The 18,832-nt window shown below is 53.0% G+C and overlaps 1 protein-coding gene across 2 annotated transcripts in view; it reads left to right on the forward strand.

Moving 5' to 3' along the window:
* Positions 1-18,832, forward strand: part of EDAR (ectodysplasin A receptor) — a 97,078-nt gene that overhangs the window by 61,817 nt on the left and 16,429 nt on the right. Inside the window, exons 5-9 of one of the 2 annotated variants that reach the window (XM_032177201.2) lie at positions 4,643-4,728; positions 15,682-15,768; positions 17,371-17,496; positions 17,593-17,667; positions 17,911-17,983. In XM_032177201.2, coding sequence (XP_032033092.1) covers positions 4,643-4,728; positions 15,682-15,768; positions 17,371-17,496; positions 17,593-17,667; positions 17,911-17,983 — 447 coding nt within the window. Of the gene's footprint in view, positions 1-4,642; positions 4,729-15,681; positions 15,769-17,370; positions 17,668-17,910; positions 17,984-18,832 lie in introns of both variants that reach the window. The other variant, XM_058428605.1, reaches the window with a different exon arrangement.

Raw genomic sequence — 18,832 nt, forward strand, 5'->3', positions numbered from 1 at the left:
GCTGATGCAGATCAACATGCAGACTGCGGAGCCAGGCAGGACACAGCAGGACGTCCTCCCGGCAGCAGCGAGGGACATGGCTGAGCACGGAAAGCCTGGAGCCCCGGGACCAGGGATGCTGTGGGCAGGGAGAGGGCTGGAGCAGAGGCACTGGGTGTGGAGGAGAGGAAGAATCTGAGAGCCCCCTGAAAGACAGCACTGACCAGGGGTACAGATGGCACTCAGAAGGGGAAAGAGATTCAGAAGAGGATACTTAGGTGTCTCCGTGACTGGCCATGTGGAAACAGTGCCATTTGTCAGCTGCAGAAGACAGGAACAAGAGGGTGCTTGGTGGGGAGATGGAGGGAGGATAGAGGCTGTGTGTGTGGAATTTGAGGGGACTATGGGACATCCAGACCTAGATAGCCAACCCAGAGATGACCTGAAGCTCCAGGCAGAGATCCAGGGCTGGGAAGTCAGCTACGCACTCAGGGTGCTGGGAGCCGCTGTAGTAGGTGGTTTCCCCATGAGGCAAATTCCTACTGCAGGGAGATGGTGGGTGCACCACAGAACCTCGCCGACCTATGCTGCTGGCTCTGGCCTGGCTACGGTTTAGACCCAAGAAGGTGTCCATCAGTACTTGAAGGCCAGGGCTGACTCTGGACTGAAGACAACGTGTTTGGTTCTGATACATTTACCAGAAAGTGTGTAATTGCTAAAGAAGTTGGACACCGGAAGGGTGGTGAGCTCCCTGCCTCTAGGATTTAGGCGAATGTGGACGGCCATCTGCAGAATTAGTGGACAGGCTGCTCTCTGGGCTTTAAACATTCTTTCCAGTGCTGGAATCTTGATGCCTCCCACCCTGCTCCATGGGACAGTGACCTCCTCAATCCACACCACCCTCAGCACCCAGGACATAGCAAGGCCCAGCACACCTGCTGGGCAGGCAAGGGACCCTGTGCAGAGACACCCTCAGCACACGCCTCAGAGTGCCTTCGCACTGCTCCACAGGGGTGCAGACGATGGGGACAGTTTCCAGGTTGGCTCCACAATGTGCTGTGTCTGCTCAAGGCCTCACTGCCAGTCCCAATGCCACCAAAATTGAAGGCCCCCGCCTCAGCCCCGAATCCCAGCCCCTCTCAGGGGCTCATGCTGCCCCCTCTACTGCAGACAAGGCTTCCCCAGGGTAGAATCCTGGAGGCCCCACTTCCTCTTACGAGGCTGTCACGCTGTGTCACAGAGGAGGATCACAGGAGTCTTGGCAGGCCGGTGTGACTAGCTCCATGAAAGGCTGCGTTCATTCCTGAATCCGAGTGGCTGTCAGGCTACGGATGCGGATTGCCTCGTCCCAGTCTCTCCTGGGCCCGGCCCCTGCCTGCGGTTTGGCAGGTGCTCCTCCTGATGCTCCGCCCTCCCCACTGTGTGGCCAGGACACATGCTGAACAAGGAGCAGCACCCGAGGCTTTCCTGTTGGGAGATGTTGTGTGGGTGGACCTGGGAACCAAAACAGGAGGAAGGGGGAGAGAGAGGTTATGCTTCCCCCCCTCTCCAGGGCACCGGCTCACCCCGGAGGAGCTCTGCCACCCCGCGATTCTGGATGGTGGGGGCAGGGGGCAGGACACAGCAGCTCTGCACTGGTTCTGCACACCAACGCGGTTGGAGGAAAATGAACATCTGGGAATCTGTGGCGTCCCTTACAGGCATGAGAGTCCTGAAGAAAGGAACTCTATGGGAAAATCTACACCTATTGACTGAGAGAAAGTCAGTCCTTAAACAGCAGATCCCAGGGGACCCATTTAAACTGACTCTTGTCCTGGGCTATACACCTTATTCAACCCATGTAGACAGGGGTTGGGGGACCTAGGGAGAAAGTCAAATATGGATCAAAAAGTAGGAAATTAGACCTTTCCAGAAAGACAAAGGGACCGGACACTCTGTAGCTGGGCCAGAGATCCCTAAATGAACAGCTGATTTCGGGTTGGTGACAAGCCCAGGCAGAAAAAGACAGGCACATGTTCTTTGTTGCTGTGCAGCCCAGGATGAAAGACCCAGGTGTAAGCCAGGCCATGAGGAGTTTAGCCTAGTCCTATAGAGAGAACCTAACATTTAGAAATGTTGTGTGCAGCAATACGTGCTAGAAAACGGTGGCTTCTCCTTGTCAGGAGGCACTGAACACTCACCGGGTGAAGAAGGACAGTTTCATAATAGCCTCTTGGAGCCAATGTGTTTTTAAAAGTTTATCACTGGCCAGGCACGGTGGTTCACGCCTGTAATCCCAACACTTTGGGAGGCCAAGGCAGGTGGATCACTTGAGGTCAGGAGTTCGAGACCAGCCTGGCCAACTGGTGAAACCTCATCTCTATTAAAATACAAAAATTAGCCAGGGGTCATGGTGCATGCCTGTAATCCTAGCTACTTGGGAGGCTGAGGCAGGAGAATTGTTTGCACCTGGGAGGCGGAAGTTGCAGTGAGCTGAGATTGCTCCTGTGTACTCAAGCGTGGGCAACAGAAGGAGACTCTGTTTCGGGGAAAAAAAAAAAAGTGTATCACCTTTCAATATTCCTTAATTGAGTGACTTGATAGGTTGCATAGCTTGACCCATACACATGACCCCCACAGATGAGGGTGGCCAGCCTGTGACAGAAGGTGCCTCGGTGCCCAGGACAAGCCAAAGACACAGTTGTGGGACAGAGCCACCACCCTCCCCATGCTCAGAATATAGTGGCCCCGGTGGGCACCCATCCTAAAGCCGGGTGTTCCGCACCCCCCGTGTAGCCTTGGAGCTTCACCCCTGACAGAGGCCAAGCCCAGCACCTGGGGTGTGAACCAGGATGGGCAGAGGGGCCTTTTGGGGCCTCTGTCCACCTTAGCATCGAAGTTCCATGGAGAAGAACTTGGTGTCATTCATTCATTCATTCAGCCAATGTTTACAGACAACCATCCTTCCTCAGTACCTAGCACAAGGTCTAAGGAATATAGACGTGAACAAGGCTTGCCCTGGAGGGCCTCCCAGTCTAGGAGCGAGACCAGTCCCCTTAGGCGGGAGAGAGAATGCATGGAGGTGGAGTGAGAAAAGGTGGAGGAGGCAAGGGACGAGAAGTTGAGGCACGGAGGAGGTGAGGTGGGGAGCAGGTGGCCACCTAGGAGCCTGAGATGTTTCTCAGAAGTGTCAGCGTGGGCCAGGGACATTAGAAAGCCGTAGGTTGACCTGGTCTGGCCCACATGCCCATGAGCTCACAAGGCCACGTGGCAGACACGTGCCTTGGCCTGCCTCATAGAAAGAAGTGGCTTCTGGAGGGCAGAAGGTAGATTTGCAAGAGGCTTAGCTGTAAAACTGGCTGTCGTGGCTTCTCTGGGAGGTGTTTTGAGATTGGTTAATTAATGTTTACAAGATACACAGGGATCTGAGGATAAAGGGCTTTGAGGGAGGGCAGGCAATTATGGTCCTAACATTACTGGTAACAGTCCAGGCTCAGGAAGGCAGGAGCCCACAGACCCCCGCGCCAGGCTGCTGCTTAGCACTACCATCAGCAGGGGCCTCCATGGGGCCTGGCTAATAAAAAAGAGATTAGAAAACAGCCAGGGAAATATTCCTTCTCATCCCAGCTCTTGAATCGCAATAGGGAAAGCAATGGCACCGCTCATATTATTTAATCGACTTCTCACAGTGTGACAAATGGCTCCATGCTCTCCGCTGAGCATTTGTTTATGGAAAATGGGCCCAGGCTAGGGTAGGAGCCAGAGCCTGCAGAGGAAAGGTGCCCAAGCTGGGAGCCCCAAGGAGAGGGCGGTGCCAGCAGGGGCTGTGCCTGGGAGCGGGACAGCTGCAGGGAGCACAGCCACAGGGCAGACCCCTGAGAGCAGGACCTGAGCAATCATATAGCCACGGGGCTGGCACTGTGACATCGGGGAGCTGAAGGACTTCAAACGGAGCTACTGTGAATGATTTGTCCTTTGCACTGTGTGTGCAGCCCTGGCGTAAAGGCTTGCACTTCCAAGGGTGTCTTCTGTCAAGTGCTTCCTGAGAAGGAGGCATTTACAACCTGGTTGTGTTGCCAGCTATCATGAGGGCCACCTGCACTGACCTCTCTGGACAGCACAACCATCTATCTCCTGCAGCTGCACTCTGGTGGCATTCAGCAGCAGTAAAGATGGCCTGGGAGTTCCAAGTGTCCCAGAGGCACACTGATGCCTATAATCCCACCAGACTGCAGGCTCTTGGGAGGGTGCTCACAGAGGGCATGTGAGGGAGCTCACAGAGGGCACCTTATGAGGGTGCTCACAGAGGGCAGACCCTCCAGGAGGGTCTGGCCTTGGTTGGTGTGACCCTTGGGGGGCTAAGCAGGGCCTACATGTGGGGGCACAGGGATATTTCTGGTGGATGATGGTGATGGCACACACACAGCCACCAGAGAGAGGAACCAGAAAGGGGCTGAGATTAAAAGAAAGGCCCACATTGGCAGCTCAATATTGTTAAAAGAATGCTCCATTTCAAGACAGGCTGAAACCCCAAGGAAACTGAGTGGACAGAGCAGGTGACTGACTGGGCGTGGCCTCATGCCCGACTTGACTGTGGTCCTGCAGACTGGCCGCCGTGCTCTCTGCACCAGTCCCTGCCTGTGTGCTGTCCAGCTCACCTGTCTGTTTTGTCTCTCCCGCATAGCTACTACATGCTGGAGAACAGACCCAGGAACATCTACGGCATGGTCTGCTACTCCTGCCTCCTGGCGCCCCCCAACACCAAGGAATGTGAGTATCTTTGTCCTTCCACCAGCACGGTATTTGTTCAGCATGGATCTCTTTCACTACAGAGGGTGTAGGAAACAGCCGATCCTGGCACCTGGACAAGGTGAATCACAGTAACAGCATTAGTGAAAGTGCCCCTGTGGCCTGTCCAGGCAGGTCTATGAAGGGAGGGAGGTTTGCCACAGCTGAGCCTTGAGTCAGAGAATGAGGTTCTAGTGCAAGTCGGCCACCAGCTACCTGACAAGTCACTTAACCTCCATAAGCCTCGGTTTTCTCATCGGTAATATGGGGATACTAACATCTGACCTTCCCATCTCTCATAGTTATTGTAAAAACAAAGGGGATCACAGAGGCAAAGTACTACTATTTTGCAAAGTACTACAAAGTGCTAGGTGATAGTGAGGCCAAGGAGAATATGTGTGATCACAAATAATGAAACAGATTCCACAAAGCACATGTAAACAGTCTCAGGAGTTTATAATCCTGCCTTGGGGTGTTTCTTTCCTGTTATCCTTTCTGGCTTTCATGGGCATCTGTTTATGAGGAAGGGCCAGGTACCTCTGCCTCAGAGGAATGTGCTGTGTAGACTCCTGGATGTGTGGTCTGGGGAGAGACGAAGGCAGGTAGGACAGGCAGCTGGGAGGAAGCTGGGTGTCTGGTCCTGGGCTGCAGGACCACTTGCCACCCTCTGGCTCCTTCAAGGGTGGAGGAGGAGCTGACCCTGTGACCCTGCCTCTCTTTGCTCTCCATAAGGCCCCACTACCCCCATGTCTCATAAAATGTTGTCCAGGAGAAGAAGGAGGGCCTGCATCTTACTTATCACGCTGGAAGGAAGAGGAGGAGCAGGAATGGGGCGCAGCATCTTCTCTCTCCTTTTGGTCAAGCCAGGAGGAGGGTTCTGTGCTGTTGGCTGCGCTGCAGGGAGAGCCATTCTCTCCCTTCCAGATCACTCAAGTGCATGAGCCCTGCACCAATGGGTTTGCTCATCTTCAAAGCCATTTTTCTGGCCAGCCGTTTGCTAATTAATTCACAAATTAGAGGAGGCCGCAGCTCGGCTGCCAGGCTGACTCATGGTGAAGCCAGCTGCCATGGTCCACATGTCCTCTGTGGGGATCTAGGCTGATTCAAGGCCAGATCATTCTGGGATGAAGAACCAGTGTGGAAAGATGTCAGACACTCCCCACCTATTCAGATAAGCATCTTTGCCTGTGGAACCTGGGAGAGGAGCAGCCCTCCTCAGGTGCTTTTCTGTTCGAGAGTTCTCACATGGCACAGCCTTCAACGTTCAATGTCTGGCAGCCAGAACAGACTTGAGTCACGGCAGGGGCGCCTCTCTAAGTCCAGCAATGAGGTCTATCACATGTGGAAAGCAAGCAAAGTCCCCTGAGTCCTCAAGATTTTAAAGATGAGCGCACCCTGCTCCCACCCCCAGCCCTTGCCTGCTTTACTGAAAGCCGGCTCCCAGGAAGGCCTTGGGGTAGGGCCTTAGAATCCAGCCCTGAAGGAGGTCAGCAGAGGAATAGACAGCCCTGCTGTGTTCTCATTAGAGGCCCCTTGGGCAAGGCCCCAGGCCTCGGCTTGCCCATCTGGGAAATGGGGAGATGCGGCCAGATAGGCCTTGGGGTGGATGGAGCCCTCTGGGTCAGGGCCTCAGTGTGAATGCCAAACAGAGTGATGCCCTCCACCCCTGGGCCTGCACTGGTCTCAATCCAGAGATCTTTCTACTCAAAGCACCTGCCCAGCAGTCAGCAAAAATGTCAGAGCTAGAAAGCCCCGTGGAGTCACTAAGACCCACACACACAGGACTGCCATCAGCAGCCCCGCCCTGGACAGCAAACATTTCATCAGGAGCCCGAAGTTGCAAACTGGCTGCCCAGGTCCCGCAGGCCCTGTCTTCGTCAAGCCCATAGTTGTGGTCAAGAGCACCTCTTCCTCCCCTCTGTTTTCTTGATTTACCTGAGCCCTCGCCAGATGAAATTCACATCCTTGGTACTCTGCAGCAACAGATGGTAAATTATGCAAACCACCGTCAGACTTGCCAAGGGCCCCTTTCTGAGGATGACACCCACCCAGGAGAGCTACAGCAGACAATGGGTCGCAGCTGCAGGGGAGACACCAGCCAGGAGTGGGCCCAGGTCAGTGCCAGGGTCTCCCCAGCCTAGGAGTGCCCACAGCTCTGCCCCACATCTCCCGGGCTCGAACCGCACGCTCAGGCACCTGTGCAGCGCAATCACCTCCTATCCTTAAAGAGATGGCAGCTTCTCTGCACCTCTGTGAAGCAGAGGGTTTCGGGGGGTGATTCTCAGGGGAGCACCCTGGGGATTACTTATGACTCGAATCGCTGGGCCCACCCCTGATTCATCAGGTCTGGGTGAGCCAGAGAATGTACATTTTTAACAAGTTTGGGAACCACTACGATAGGTTATGAGCCTGCTCTGGAACTTCACTGCCTGAGTTAGACGAGTTATCTCACCTCCCACAGCCTCATGTCCTCTCCTGCCCAGGGCAGCTCCCAGTGGTGCCCACTGCCCAGGCTCCTGTGTGGCTCGGGTGCAGTTTTGCCCACCACATCAGCTCAGAAGCACATGATGAGTGCCCCAGGGTGTTAATTAATGTGATGCAGCCCCTCAAATAACCCTGAGGAGAAATGAAAGAGCAACATATATTTTCCTTTAAAATGGAATAAAATCATTCCAGTTTCTGGGGTTGCCAAGTAATGAGAGGGAAACCAAAGAGGACAGGTGTCAGATTGCAGATCAGTCCTGGCTGTGGATTGGTTGTCACCTTGGATTAGAACATACTCACCCCCAGCTCTGAGCCTGTACTCAGTAACTGCAATACTGTGGAGCCCTGTAGCCCGGTAAAAAGAGATGAAAAGGCCTTCAGTTATTTTTCAGTTAAATCGAAGAGCAAGATGTACTTGGGGTGACCGGAGCTTTCTGCTTTTCTTTTTTCCCTGCACCATCCTGCATAAAAGGATCTGTGATTTAATGACAGTGGGGGCAGGGAGGTCAACTCGTTGCCCTGTCGTAATAGAGAGGAAGATATGGTCCAGCATCAGGCTTGGGTTTCATTACAAGTTATCACCCCTGGGAAAGTTTCCTCATCTGCAAAATGGGGACATGACTGTTGGGAGGAAAGATGTGATGACATGGGCGATGCATGTGGAGTGCTCACTCCAGTGCCAGGCACTGGGCACTGACCAGAGATGAAGCATCCCAGCCCAGCAGGTGGCATGGCTCCGCGGCACGTGAGCTGGCCTGCACTTCCCTCACTGACCAGGGGTGTGGACGGCACACAGAAGGTGAAAGAGATTCAGAAGAGGACACTCAGGTGTCTCTGTGACTGGCCATGTGGACCTTGTGCCACTTGCTCAGCTGCAGAAGGCAGAGGCAAGAGCGTGCTTGGTGGGGAGGTAGAGGGAGGATAGAGGCTGTGCGTGTGGAATTTGAGGGGACTGTGGGACATCCAGACCAAGATAGCTAACCCAGAGATGGCCTGAAGCTCCAGGCAGAGATCCAGGGCTGGGAAGTCAGCTATGCACTCAGGGTGCTGGGAGCCGCTGGGCAGAAGGGCTCCCCATGAGGCAGCTTCCTAGTGCTGGGAGAAGGCGGGTGCACCACGGAACCTCGCCGACCTACACTGCCGGCTCTGGCCCGGCTATGGTTCAGACTCGAGAAGGCGCCCCAGGGCCTGGGACACTGGGCAGCAGAAATCCCTCCCTAGAAAGAGCAGTCAGGGCCGGGTGCAGTGGCTCACACCTGAAATCCCAGTACTTTGGGAGGCCTAGGCGGGCGGATCACCTGAGGTCAGGAGTTCAAGATCAGCCTGACCAACATGGAGAAACCTGTCTCTACTAAAAATACAAAATTAGCTGGGCGTGGTGGTGCATGCCTGTAATCCCAGCTACTCGGGAGGCTGAGGCAGGAGAATCGCTTGAACCTGGGAGGTGGAGGTTGCGGTGAACTGAGATTGCGCCATTGCACTCCAGCCTGGGCAACAAGAGTGAAACTCCATCTCTAAATAAATAAATAAATAAGCGGTCAGAGGGTTAATGAAAGAATGCAATAGCCTGGCAGCTGTTTTCTTATCATCAGTGACAAAGGCCCCTGAGGCAAATCCAGAGTAGGCTGGCCTTTTGGAGAAATCTCTGCTACTCTGCGTACTCCCGTGGTTTCCGTCGCTTGTGCCTGAATGCCCTTCTGTGATGCTAAACAGCAAGCACTGCCCCTCAGGTCTGAAGCGGGCTTCCCAGCCTCCCAGACACTGGCGTTCAGCTACTCCTGGTGCAGAGCCTCTCGGACCTGACTGCACACACATCTCCAGGGACCCACTGAGCAATGGATTCTGACACAGCAGGTCCCAGTGGGCCCGAGACTCAGCATTTCTAGCAGGTTCCCAGGGGACTCCACTTTGAGCAGCTAGGGAGTCTCTGCGGAGTCTGCCCACAGTTCAGAATCTGCCACTAGGGGGTACACAGCCAGTGCCACAGTCTAGGACCCCTTGTTGACAGCTCTAAGAATCAATAAACAGATCATTCCTAAAAATGCAATCTTTTACCCTCTGCAGAGAATCCCAGCCAGCCTCTAATGCATACTGATGAGATTCTAAATTGTGTGGATTAACAGACCTCAGAGGCCCCCATATGAGCTATTGTGGCTGTGAATGGAGGCGTAGCTCCCTCCAGCCGTGTGCTTCTGGCTCACTGAGCATTCCTGGGGAAGGGGAACACAGTGCCTGGCAGGACCCTCCCCAGAGTCACCACTGCTCGAACTCCACTGCGAGCTAGGCAGAACCAGTCCCCACTCATTTTCACTTTAATATAGGCCTTGTGAGGACATTTTTGCCTGTTTTCTGGGACCACAGTTCATGCCAGCTTTTGTCAAACACCCCAGCCTTGCTTATTTGAAACTCGGGTGCACATGGAAGTGTACGAGGGGAGATGGACCCGTGGTTGGCCACCCAACAGAAACCTACCTGGAGCACCTTGCACTTAACAAGCGTCCCAGGAGGCAGATGAACTGAAACACACAGCACACAGTGGAACGAGGGGAAACCTCCAGACACTGTATATTTGATTAGTGCTGAGTTAATCCTCAGTAGACAGACATAGACCCTGGCCCAGAACTTGCGTGCAGGTGCAGGGGGTGCTGGTGCCAGGGCTGCATCTCCACCAGGGCTCGCACCCCACCCTGCCCAGCCCCACCCACCACCCTGTGAGGCCCGAGGGTTTGTCTGTGGACCCGCAGCTGGTGACAGCGGAAGGAGTGGACATGGTGGGAAGAGGATCAGCCCAGGCCACTCTCTTTTCCTTTTAATATTCTGGGTTTTGCCCAAACCTCTTGTAGACATCACGTGCATTCCACATGATGCTGGTGTGCTAATAATATAAAAATGCATACTTGTGTGATTCTGGCATGGATTTTTTCAAGCATTTAGGGGTAATGCAGAGTAGATGCTTGTTTCCCATGGTGATTTTTCTGACTCGCCTGAAAAACAGCAGAACCACCCAGGGCTGATTACCCAGCCCCTGCTTCAGGCTCTGCAGGTGCCTTCATTAGCCACCCTCAAACTACACCCAGTGCTACCCAAGGTTGGCACTTTGGGACCGTATCTGCCCACCTGTTCTTGTGGGTTATATGTGTAGTGACAGTGGCAGCAAGCAGAGGTGAGAGATTTGTGCAGGGGACTGACCTCACCCTCACGAGGTCAGCCCTGCAGCCAGGGATGGCAAGGCCCACCACCTCCCTTTTGACCTCCCCCTCTGGTCTTAGCACACCTTCTGTCTTGCCTGGGGGCAGAGGCACTGAATTGTGGACAAAACAGACCAAGTAAGCTAGATGTTGGTTCGTCTTTCAATTGACACATAATAATTGCGCATGTTTACGGAGTACAGAGTGAAATTTCCATACATGTATATAAAGTGTCATGATCTGATCAGGGTAATTATGATATCCATGACCTCAAACATTTATCACTTCTTTGTGTTGGGAACATTCCATATCCTCTCTTGTAGCTGTGAGAAATACACAATGCATTATTGTCAGCTGTAGTCTGGGTGCCAGAGCTCAGAACAACTCCTCCTGCCCGGCTGGACTTTTGTATTTGTTAACCAGCCTCTCCTTCCCCACCTCTGTTCTGCTCCACTTCTACGAGATCCACTCCTTTGGCTTCCACACGAGCCACGCGTTGCTTTTATGAAACGGCTGCACTTGGGGCAGATCCGTTTCCTTTTTTGCCACAAGCACACTCCCTCGCCTGTTGGCCACGGGGCTGCCACTCTGGAAATTCTAGCGCATCCTTGCCTTTATTTGTGGTTTGAGGGTCTTTGACCCTCTCCCTTCTGCCGAAAGGGCAGCTCCATTCCTTGTTGCCGAGCTCCGAGCACAGGGAAGAGGCCCATTGTCAGGAAGTGAGCTGCTGCCCTTTGGTGGCCTGGGTGGCCTGTGGGCAAGTCTGAATCCCCATGTCCTCCTGCTCCTTGGGCAATGATCTAGTGACTGTGATTCTCCTGACCAGTCTTGTGAGAAGTGTCTCCCTGCAGTTGCTCTAGTGGCCCTCGGAACTTTGGAACGTGAGGGGGCTTGTGGGGTCTGGCTGATTGGGTGCTGGCTTTCAGCTCCAGTCCTGACAATGAGAGGCTGAGCTCTGGAGAAATGTCAGGGTCCACCATCCCACCCACCTTGCCCCCACCTCCTCGGCTGCGCACACGTGCTCAGAGCAAGCATTTCTCTCACCAACTCGGGGATCCCTGCACACCAGGGAGCACCCAGCCTACACCTGCAGCCCAGCACAGTCAGGGACTGTTGAGTTGGTACCAGCTGGAGGTGTTTGGAGGGAACCATCCGGTGATCAGGATAGAGGCACAGCTGGCCGAGGGCAGGTGGGCGCCTGTGGGTGCAGGAAGATGTCCCATCTGCAGGCATTGTTTGGGGATGTCATTGTGTAACCAGCCCTGCAGGGCTGCAGAGGCATCCCACAAGTCTGTGTGCTCACTAGGCTGCGTTTATTGCCCCACTCTAGACCACAGGCCTGGGCCTATTTGTGTCCCCATCCCCAACCCTGTCACCTGAAGCAGCCTGCGAGCCCCAACAGGAAGGGACAAGAAGAGACGAAGATGACAAACATTCACAGACAGCCCACGGCTGTTCTTTTGCTCTGACAGTCTATCTTAAGCTCCCTTGAGCGCCTTGCTGAACAGATAGATCAGCTTCTTTTCAATGTCTTGTTTGCTCTTATAAAGGAAATTAGCTCATGCTGGAAACTATGCCATGATGCCCCTATGCTCACTCACCTGATGAAGTGTGGGAGGCTACCCCCCAGCAAACAGAAATGAGCACACAATCTGAAGCTTCCTTATCAGGCTGGAGACTTCCAGAGGAACTTCAGTAAGGTCTATGAGGGGGAACGCTCTGTTGTTTGGCATGGGCTTGTGGCTTTCAGCCAGGGGCACGCACCAATCCATCAGCTCTTTTTTTGTTTTTATTTATTTTTTATTTTTTTTGAGATGGAGTTTCGCTCTTGTTGCCCAGCCTGGAGTGCAATGGTGTGGTCTCGACTCACTGCAACCTACGCCTCCCGGGTTCCAGCGATTCTCTTGCCTCAGCCTCCCCAGTAGCTGGGATTACAGGCACCTGCCACCAGGTCCAGCTAATTTTTGTACTTTTAGTAGAGATGGGGTTTCACCATGTTGGCCAGGGTGGTCTCAAACTCCTCTTAGGTGATCCTCCCGCCTCGGCCTCCCAAAATGCTGGGATTATAGGCATGAGCCGCTGTGCCTGGCCAGCTCTTTCTGTAATAAGAACACTGGTTCTGAGGCCAAGTAAGAGGCTAAATAAAAAAAAAACAAATTTATCATAAGTTTGAGGCCCAGGAGGAAAAAAGCCTCCATTCATCATCCAGAAACACAAGGAAACATCATTTTCCCTTCAGTGGGCAGGTGACATTTCTTACATACCCTATGACAGTCCCAGGCACTCTTAGCTGCCCTGGTCCCTCCCAAGCCCAGTGTTTCATTGACCAAGCTGCCAATTTGCTTTACAAGGTGTGAGGACAGAGAAGCATCCAGCCCGTTCTCCTGTGGCCCTGCTCCATTTAGGGCAGACACGAGTGGATAGCTCAGCTGGTCACTAGCTCCTGGGCTGCCCCCACTCACAGAACAAGAGTGTGTGTTTCTCCTGAGAACTTCCTACTAAAGAAAACAGCCAGCCCAGGCATGGATTACAGGCTCACACCTGTAATCCCAGCACTTTGGGAGGCCAAGGCAGGTGGATCACTTGAGGTCAGGAGTTCAAGACCAGCCTGGCCAACGTGTACTTTTCTCTATTAAAATACAAAAATTAGGTGTGGTGGCACACACCTGTACTCCCAGCATCTCAGAGGCTGAGGTGGGAGGATCACTTGAGCCCAGGAGGCAGAGGTTGCAGTGAGCCAAGATCATGCCACTGCACTCCAGCCTGGGTGACAGAGTGAGACCTTGTCTCAAACAAAACAGAAAAACAGTCCAACTAGGGAGCTTGCTTCTCCCGGAAGCCTTGCTGAATGGGCTGACCAGGCACAGTGCTGGGCCATTCCTCTGGGCTAGGCCAGGCTGGGGAGGTACCTTGATTTGGGGATGGCAGCTGGCCTTGTCCTTGACTCAGGGGCTGCTTTTCTGTAGGCCAAGTGCACTTCATGGATTTCTCCAGAACTGGTAGAGACAAAAGCGAGAGAGTGGGAGATGCATTTGAAGCATGTTGGCTTTGTTATTTGCAAAACTGAAGTCTGGCCTAAAAGAAGGTTGATCTTCTTTTAGGAGGTCTGGAACAGGACATGGTCTCTTCTGTGGTAGAATGTTTCTGTTTTGGCTGAATGGTTGTTTCTTAGTGATTTGACTGAGAGCAAAATCAGCTTCCATTTTAGCCCCGCTAAGTGACACTTTTTCCATAGAAGGGGAGTTTTAGGAAGCATAGCTTTAAGGGAAGGCAAAGCACAGCTTGCTCTGAAACTCTTTGGTCACAACTATGTAAAAACATGTCTGAGGAAAAATCCTAGGGAGAAATACAGCAAAAGTCCACTTAGCCAAGGAGGCCATGGGTAGTTCTTTTCCTCCTTTCTTGTGTTCTTATTTTTCCAGATTTTTATTTTTATTTTATTTTATTTTATTTTTATTTTTTTTGAGACGGAGTTTCATGCTTGTTGCCCAGGCTAGAGTGCAGTGGTGTGATCTCGGCTCACTGCAACCTCCACCTCCCGGGTTCAAGCAATTCTCCTACCTCAGCCTCCTAAGTAGCTGGGATTACAGGCATGCGCCACCATGCCTGGCTAATTTTTTGTATTTAGTAGAGATGTGGTTTCACCACGTTGGCCAGGCTAGTCTCAAACTCCTGACCTCAAGTGATCCACCTACCTTGGCCTCTCAAAGTGCTGGGATTACAGGCGTGAGCTACCGTACCCGGCCCCTTTTCTAGATTTTTTTTCTTTTTTTTTTTTTTTTTGAAACAGAGTCTCCCTATGTCGCCCAGGCTGAAGTACAGTGGCACAATTTTGGCTCACTGCAAGCTTCGTCTCCCGGATTCACGCCATTCTCCTGCCTCAGCCTCCCGAGTAGCTGGGACTACCGGCACCCGACACCATGCCCGGCTAATTTTTCGTATTTTTAGTAGAGACGGGGTTTCACTATGTTAGCCAGGATGATCTTGATCTCCTGACCTCATGATCCGCCATCTCTCGTTCTTCTAACAAGAAGAACTCGTACCCACATTACGTAAAGATAGCTATCGCATACACTTTTATCACCAGCCTCCTTCCCACAACAATATTTATATGTATAAATCAAGAAGCTATTATTTCAAACTGATGCTGAACAACAATCCAAACCCAAAGTGCTGGGATTACAGGCGTGAGCCACCATGCCCAGCCCCCTTTTCTAGATTTTTAATAGTAAGCATATATTACTTTTATGACTAGAGAAAGTATTAACACATTCCTACTCTATGTAATTGAAGGAATTAGTCAAGTATTATATCACCCTAATAGAGTACTTTCTTTTTTTTTTGAGACGGAGTCTCGCTGTGTCACCCAGGTTGGAGTGCAGTGGCGCAATCTCGGCTCACGGCAAGCTCCGCCTCCCGGGTTCACGCCATTCTCCTGCCTCAGCCTCTCTGAGTAGCTGGGACTACAGGCGCCCGCCACCACGCCTGGCTAATTTTTTTTGTATTTTTAGTAGAGACGAGGTTTCACCGTGGTCTCGACCTCCTGACCTCGTGATCCGCCCGCCTCGGCCTCCCAAAGTGCTGGGATTACAAGCGTGAGCCACCACGCCCGGCCTAGTACTTTCATATATGCACTCTATGTTGCTTATTTTTATGGATTTCATATACTTTGTCTCCATGCATAGGAAAATTGAGTTGGTGAGGCTTGCAAAACTCCCCAACCCATACTGTTTAGTTTTAGCAGACTTATCACATGAGTGTTTTTATTTAAAGAACAATAACCGACCAGGCGTGGTGGCTCACGCCTGTAATCCCAGCACTTTGGGAGGCCGAGGTGGGCAGATCACAAGGTCAGGAGATCGAGACCATCCTGGCTAACATGGTAAAACCCCGTCTCTACTAAAAATACAAAAAAATTAGCCGGGCATGGTGGCGGGTGCCTGTAGTCCCAGCTACTCGGAAGGCTGAGACAGGAGAATGGCGTCAACCTGGGAGGCAGAGCTTGCAGTGAGCCAAGATCATGCCACTGCACTCCAGCCTGGGCAACAGAGCAAGACTCCATCTCACACACACACAAAAGAACAATAACGATGACTCTTTAGGATTCATTAAACACTCCAAGAAATACAAATATTTAGCTCCCCTCGTCCATCACTGCCTCAAGGCCATTCATGATCGTGAATCCAGATCCATGAGTTCTGCGGCAGCGTCTTTGAAAGTGGAGCTTCTCTGGATCATCTGAGGGACTCTATTTTCCTTGCAGGTCTGGGAGCCACTTCAGGAGCTTCTGCCAACTTCCCTGGCACCTCGGGCAGCAGCACCCTGTCTCCCTTCCAGCACGCCCACAAAGGTGAGGAGGGTGCTCAGGTATCGATCACCTGGAGTTAGGTGGTGCTCGGATGAAAGCTCAGAAGAGAGGAAATGATTATGAGTAATGATTATGGTGCACTTCCCCACCTGGCCTCACCTCCCTAATGTAATTGAATGACATGTTCCCCCCATGCAGGAAGTCATTATCTCTGCAATGAGCGGAGCTGATCCCTCCATGGGTGTCCTGGGCCTGCTGGGAGGTGCTGGTGATGAAGGCGGGGGCAGAGCGACAGGTGGGCAGCACAGGCAGCTGCAAGCCCGGCCAGGAGGAGAGACCAGTGTCCTGGGCTTTGGTTTGGCCAGGAGTCAACAGCAGTTCTATCACTGGTTTTCATATAAACCTGCTGACCATGGCACTTTAATATTAACTTGCAGAATGTATATTTCATTCTCCCTAACCAGGGAAGAAGGTATTGAGGAAGACCCCAAAGTTTAATACGTCTCTCAGAGTCAGCCCTCCAGCTGGCTTGGCCTTTCTCTCTCACTTGTTTAGTGCCAGCCCGTTATTGAAGCATGTTTTGGGTCCAGGTCTCAGCGAGCCATGAGGTACCTTCTAGAGCCCTCAGGGCACCCAGCTCGTCAGCCTCATCACTGGGCCTCCCATGCGCTAATGCAGAGCAAAAGGCAGGACTGCTGGGCGAGGATATATAAATCTCATTTGCACAGGCCCCGGGGGGAGTAGCTCAAAACACGGAGAATATTAAAACACTTACGTCATCCAGACCTGGCATGCTAACACTATTACAGATATTCCCCAGATGATGCTGGGAGGCTGGTTTTCCTGCAGATGCACCCACAGGGGAGGCTCAGCGCCCACATGAGGGGTTCTCAGCTCTGGCACTACCTCCCCTGAGATGATCTGGGAGCTTCAGATGCTTGTCTCCTGTCTATTTGGGTGGTGGCAAATCTGGATCTTAGTTCAAGAGAATCAGAGTCCTGTTTGGTTATTTTAGAGAATGAGAACAAGCTTCAGGGCATTTTATGCATCCAAGGTCGACATTAACCTGGGAACTGAGCAAAATCCCCTGGGGTGACTGAGGGACTGCCTGGTGGAGGCGGCAGAGCAGGTGGAATAGGTGGCCCAGCCCAGGCACCCCCTGTGCCCTGGGGCTCTTACAATGACACTTAGGTTGAAATTGCATGAGGTACAAGATGGAGCCAAACCCGGAATCCAGAGCTGACTTTCGCATCCTGACTTTTGTTTGGAAATGCCCAAACTTGAATTGTGCTGCCTTCCAGACACTCTTGTTCACTGGCCTTTCTTCCTCTCCACACCAAACCCTGCCCTCAGGTTGCCAAAGTAGTAGAAGCAAGAGCAAACTCCCTAGGAACAATCAGGTGACCCCAGAGAAGTCTGGAGAGGCCAGTCTGAGGGCAGCAAGCAGGGCTGTGGGCAGTCCTGCTCTGGCAGCCAAAACCAACACAGAGGACTTGGTTCTCAGTCTAAGCAAGCACCTCAGATTCCAGGGTTCCCTGAAAGCATCCCAGGGGCAGGGCCATTGCTTCCAGGGCCGTAGTCCTGGAGGGAAGACCAGCAGGGATCCTGAGCTCTGGGTCACTCATGCCTTCTCTCCACCCACAGAACTCTCAGGCCAAGGACACCTGGCCACTGCCCTGATCATTGCAATGTCCACCATCTTCATCATGGCCATCGCCATCGTCCTCATCATCATGTTCTACATCCTGAAGACAAAGCCCTCTGCCCCAGGTGACGGCCCCCATGCGCCGGTGCCCTGCCTCCTGGACTCTCCGTCAACTCCCCCTGTCGGAGAGCCTGGCTGCTCACTCCCTCCTCTCTCCCCAGCCTGTTGCACCAGCCACCCAGGGAAGAGCGTGGAGACCCAAGTGAGCAAGGATGAGGAGAAGAAAGAGGCCCCAGGTCTGTGAACCAGGGCTTCCACACCCCCTGTGCACGGTGCCCATCTCTGGGTGGAGGGCGTCCCCGGCAGCAGCCTACTCGCTGCTTCTGCTCTCGTATGCTGAACCATACTGTGCTTACCATGGGGTGGTGCCACGAAGACACCAGGCAGCTCTGCCCAACAGGAAGAACAGGGTTGGGCTGAGCGCAGAGCCATGAGCCAATTCTAACTCCTATCTCCCCAACCTCCCCATTTCCCTGCAGACAACGTGGTGATGTTTTCTGAGAAGGATGAATTTGAGAAGCTGACAGCAACTCCAGCAAAGCCCACCAAGAGGTATGTGGAAGCCCCCAGCGCCAAGCTGAAGCTGGGGTCCTGTGGATCCTGAGCAGGGAGGGGAACCAGGGTGCAGCCGAGTGAACTGACAGGCTAACCTGGGACACTATGGGGACGTTTGGTGACAGACAGTCCCCGCCACCTCTTTGCTGACTGGCAGGGGTCAAGTGGTGTGAGGAGCCTGTGGGAACAGCTGCCTGCTGCTCTCGGGTCAGGCCCCTGTCCCTGCATCCTGCCAAATTCCCTGGGCCTTCCTCCTTAACATCCGACTTCCTCATGCCCCTTCTCCAGACTGGGAGGGCAGAACATAAAGCCAAGGATGCATGCAGCAGCCCCTATGACTGCTGCTGCGGCCAACACACCAGTACCACCCATGCCGGTGCCAGTACTGCTGCCACCGTAATGCTGGTAACAACGTGGTGATGATGGCTAACAGCATTTGGTGCTAACTGCCCACCAGGTGCTGGGCTAGGGCTGTGAACACATCCTCCCTCCACAGCCCAGGAGCAAGGTGCTTTTATCATCCCTGTTTATAGGATACCACACTGAGGTGTGGAAGTTGTCACTCGCCCACGGTCACACACTAGTGAACAGCAGGGCTGGGGTCTGAGTCCAGGCTCCCAAGGAGCCACGTGGTGTAAAGAGGCCTCTGGAGGAGGAGATTTGGCAGGTGAAGCCTTTCCCATGTTTACCACACGTGAAGGTGTGGAACCAGCCCCTGCTCTAAAATCGAGGGTAGAGGGAAGTCAATATTTTATTCGTCCAGCGGGATGGTCATTTGGACTTGGTCCTGCATAGCTTCCAAAAATCAACCCACAGCATCAGCTCCCAGCCAGGCAATGTGCTTGG

Source organism: Hylobates moloch, unplaced genomic scaffold, assembly GCF_009828535.3.
Source record: "Hylobates moloch isolate HMO894 unplaced genomic scaffold, HMol_V3 SCAFFOLD_15, whole genome shotgun sequence".
NCBI lineage: Eukaryota > Metazoa > Chordata > Mammalia > Primates > Hylobatidae > Hylobates > Hylobates moloch.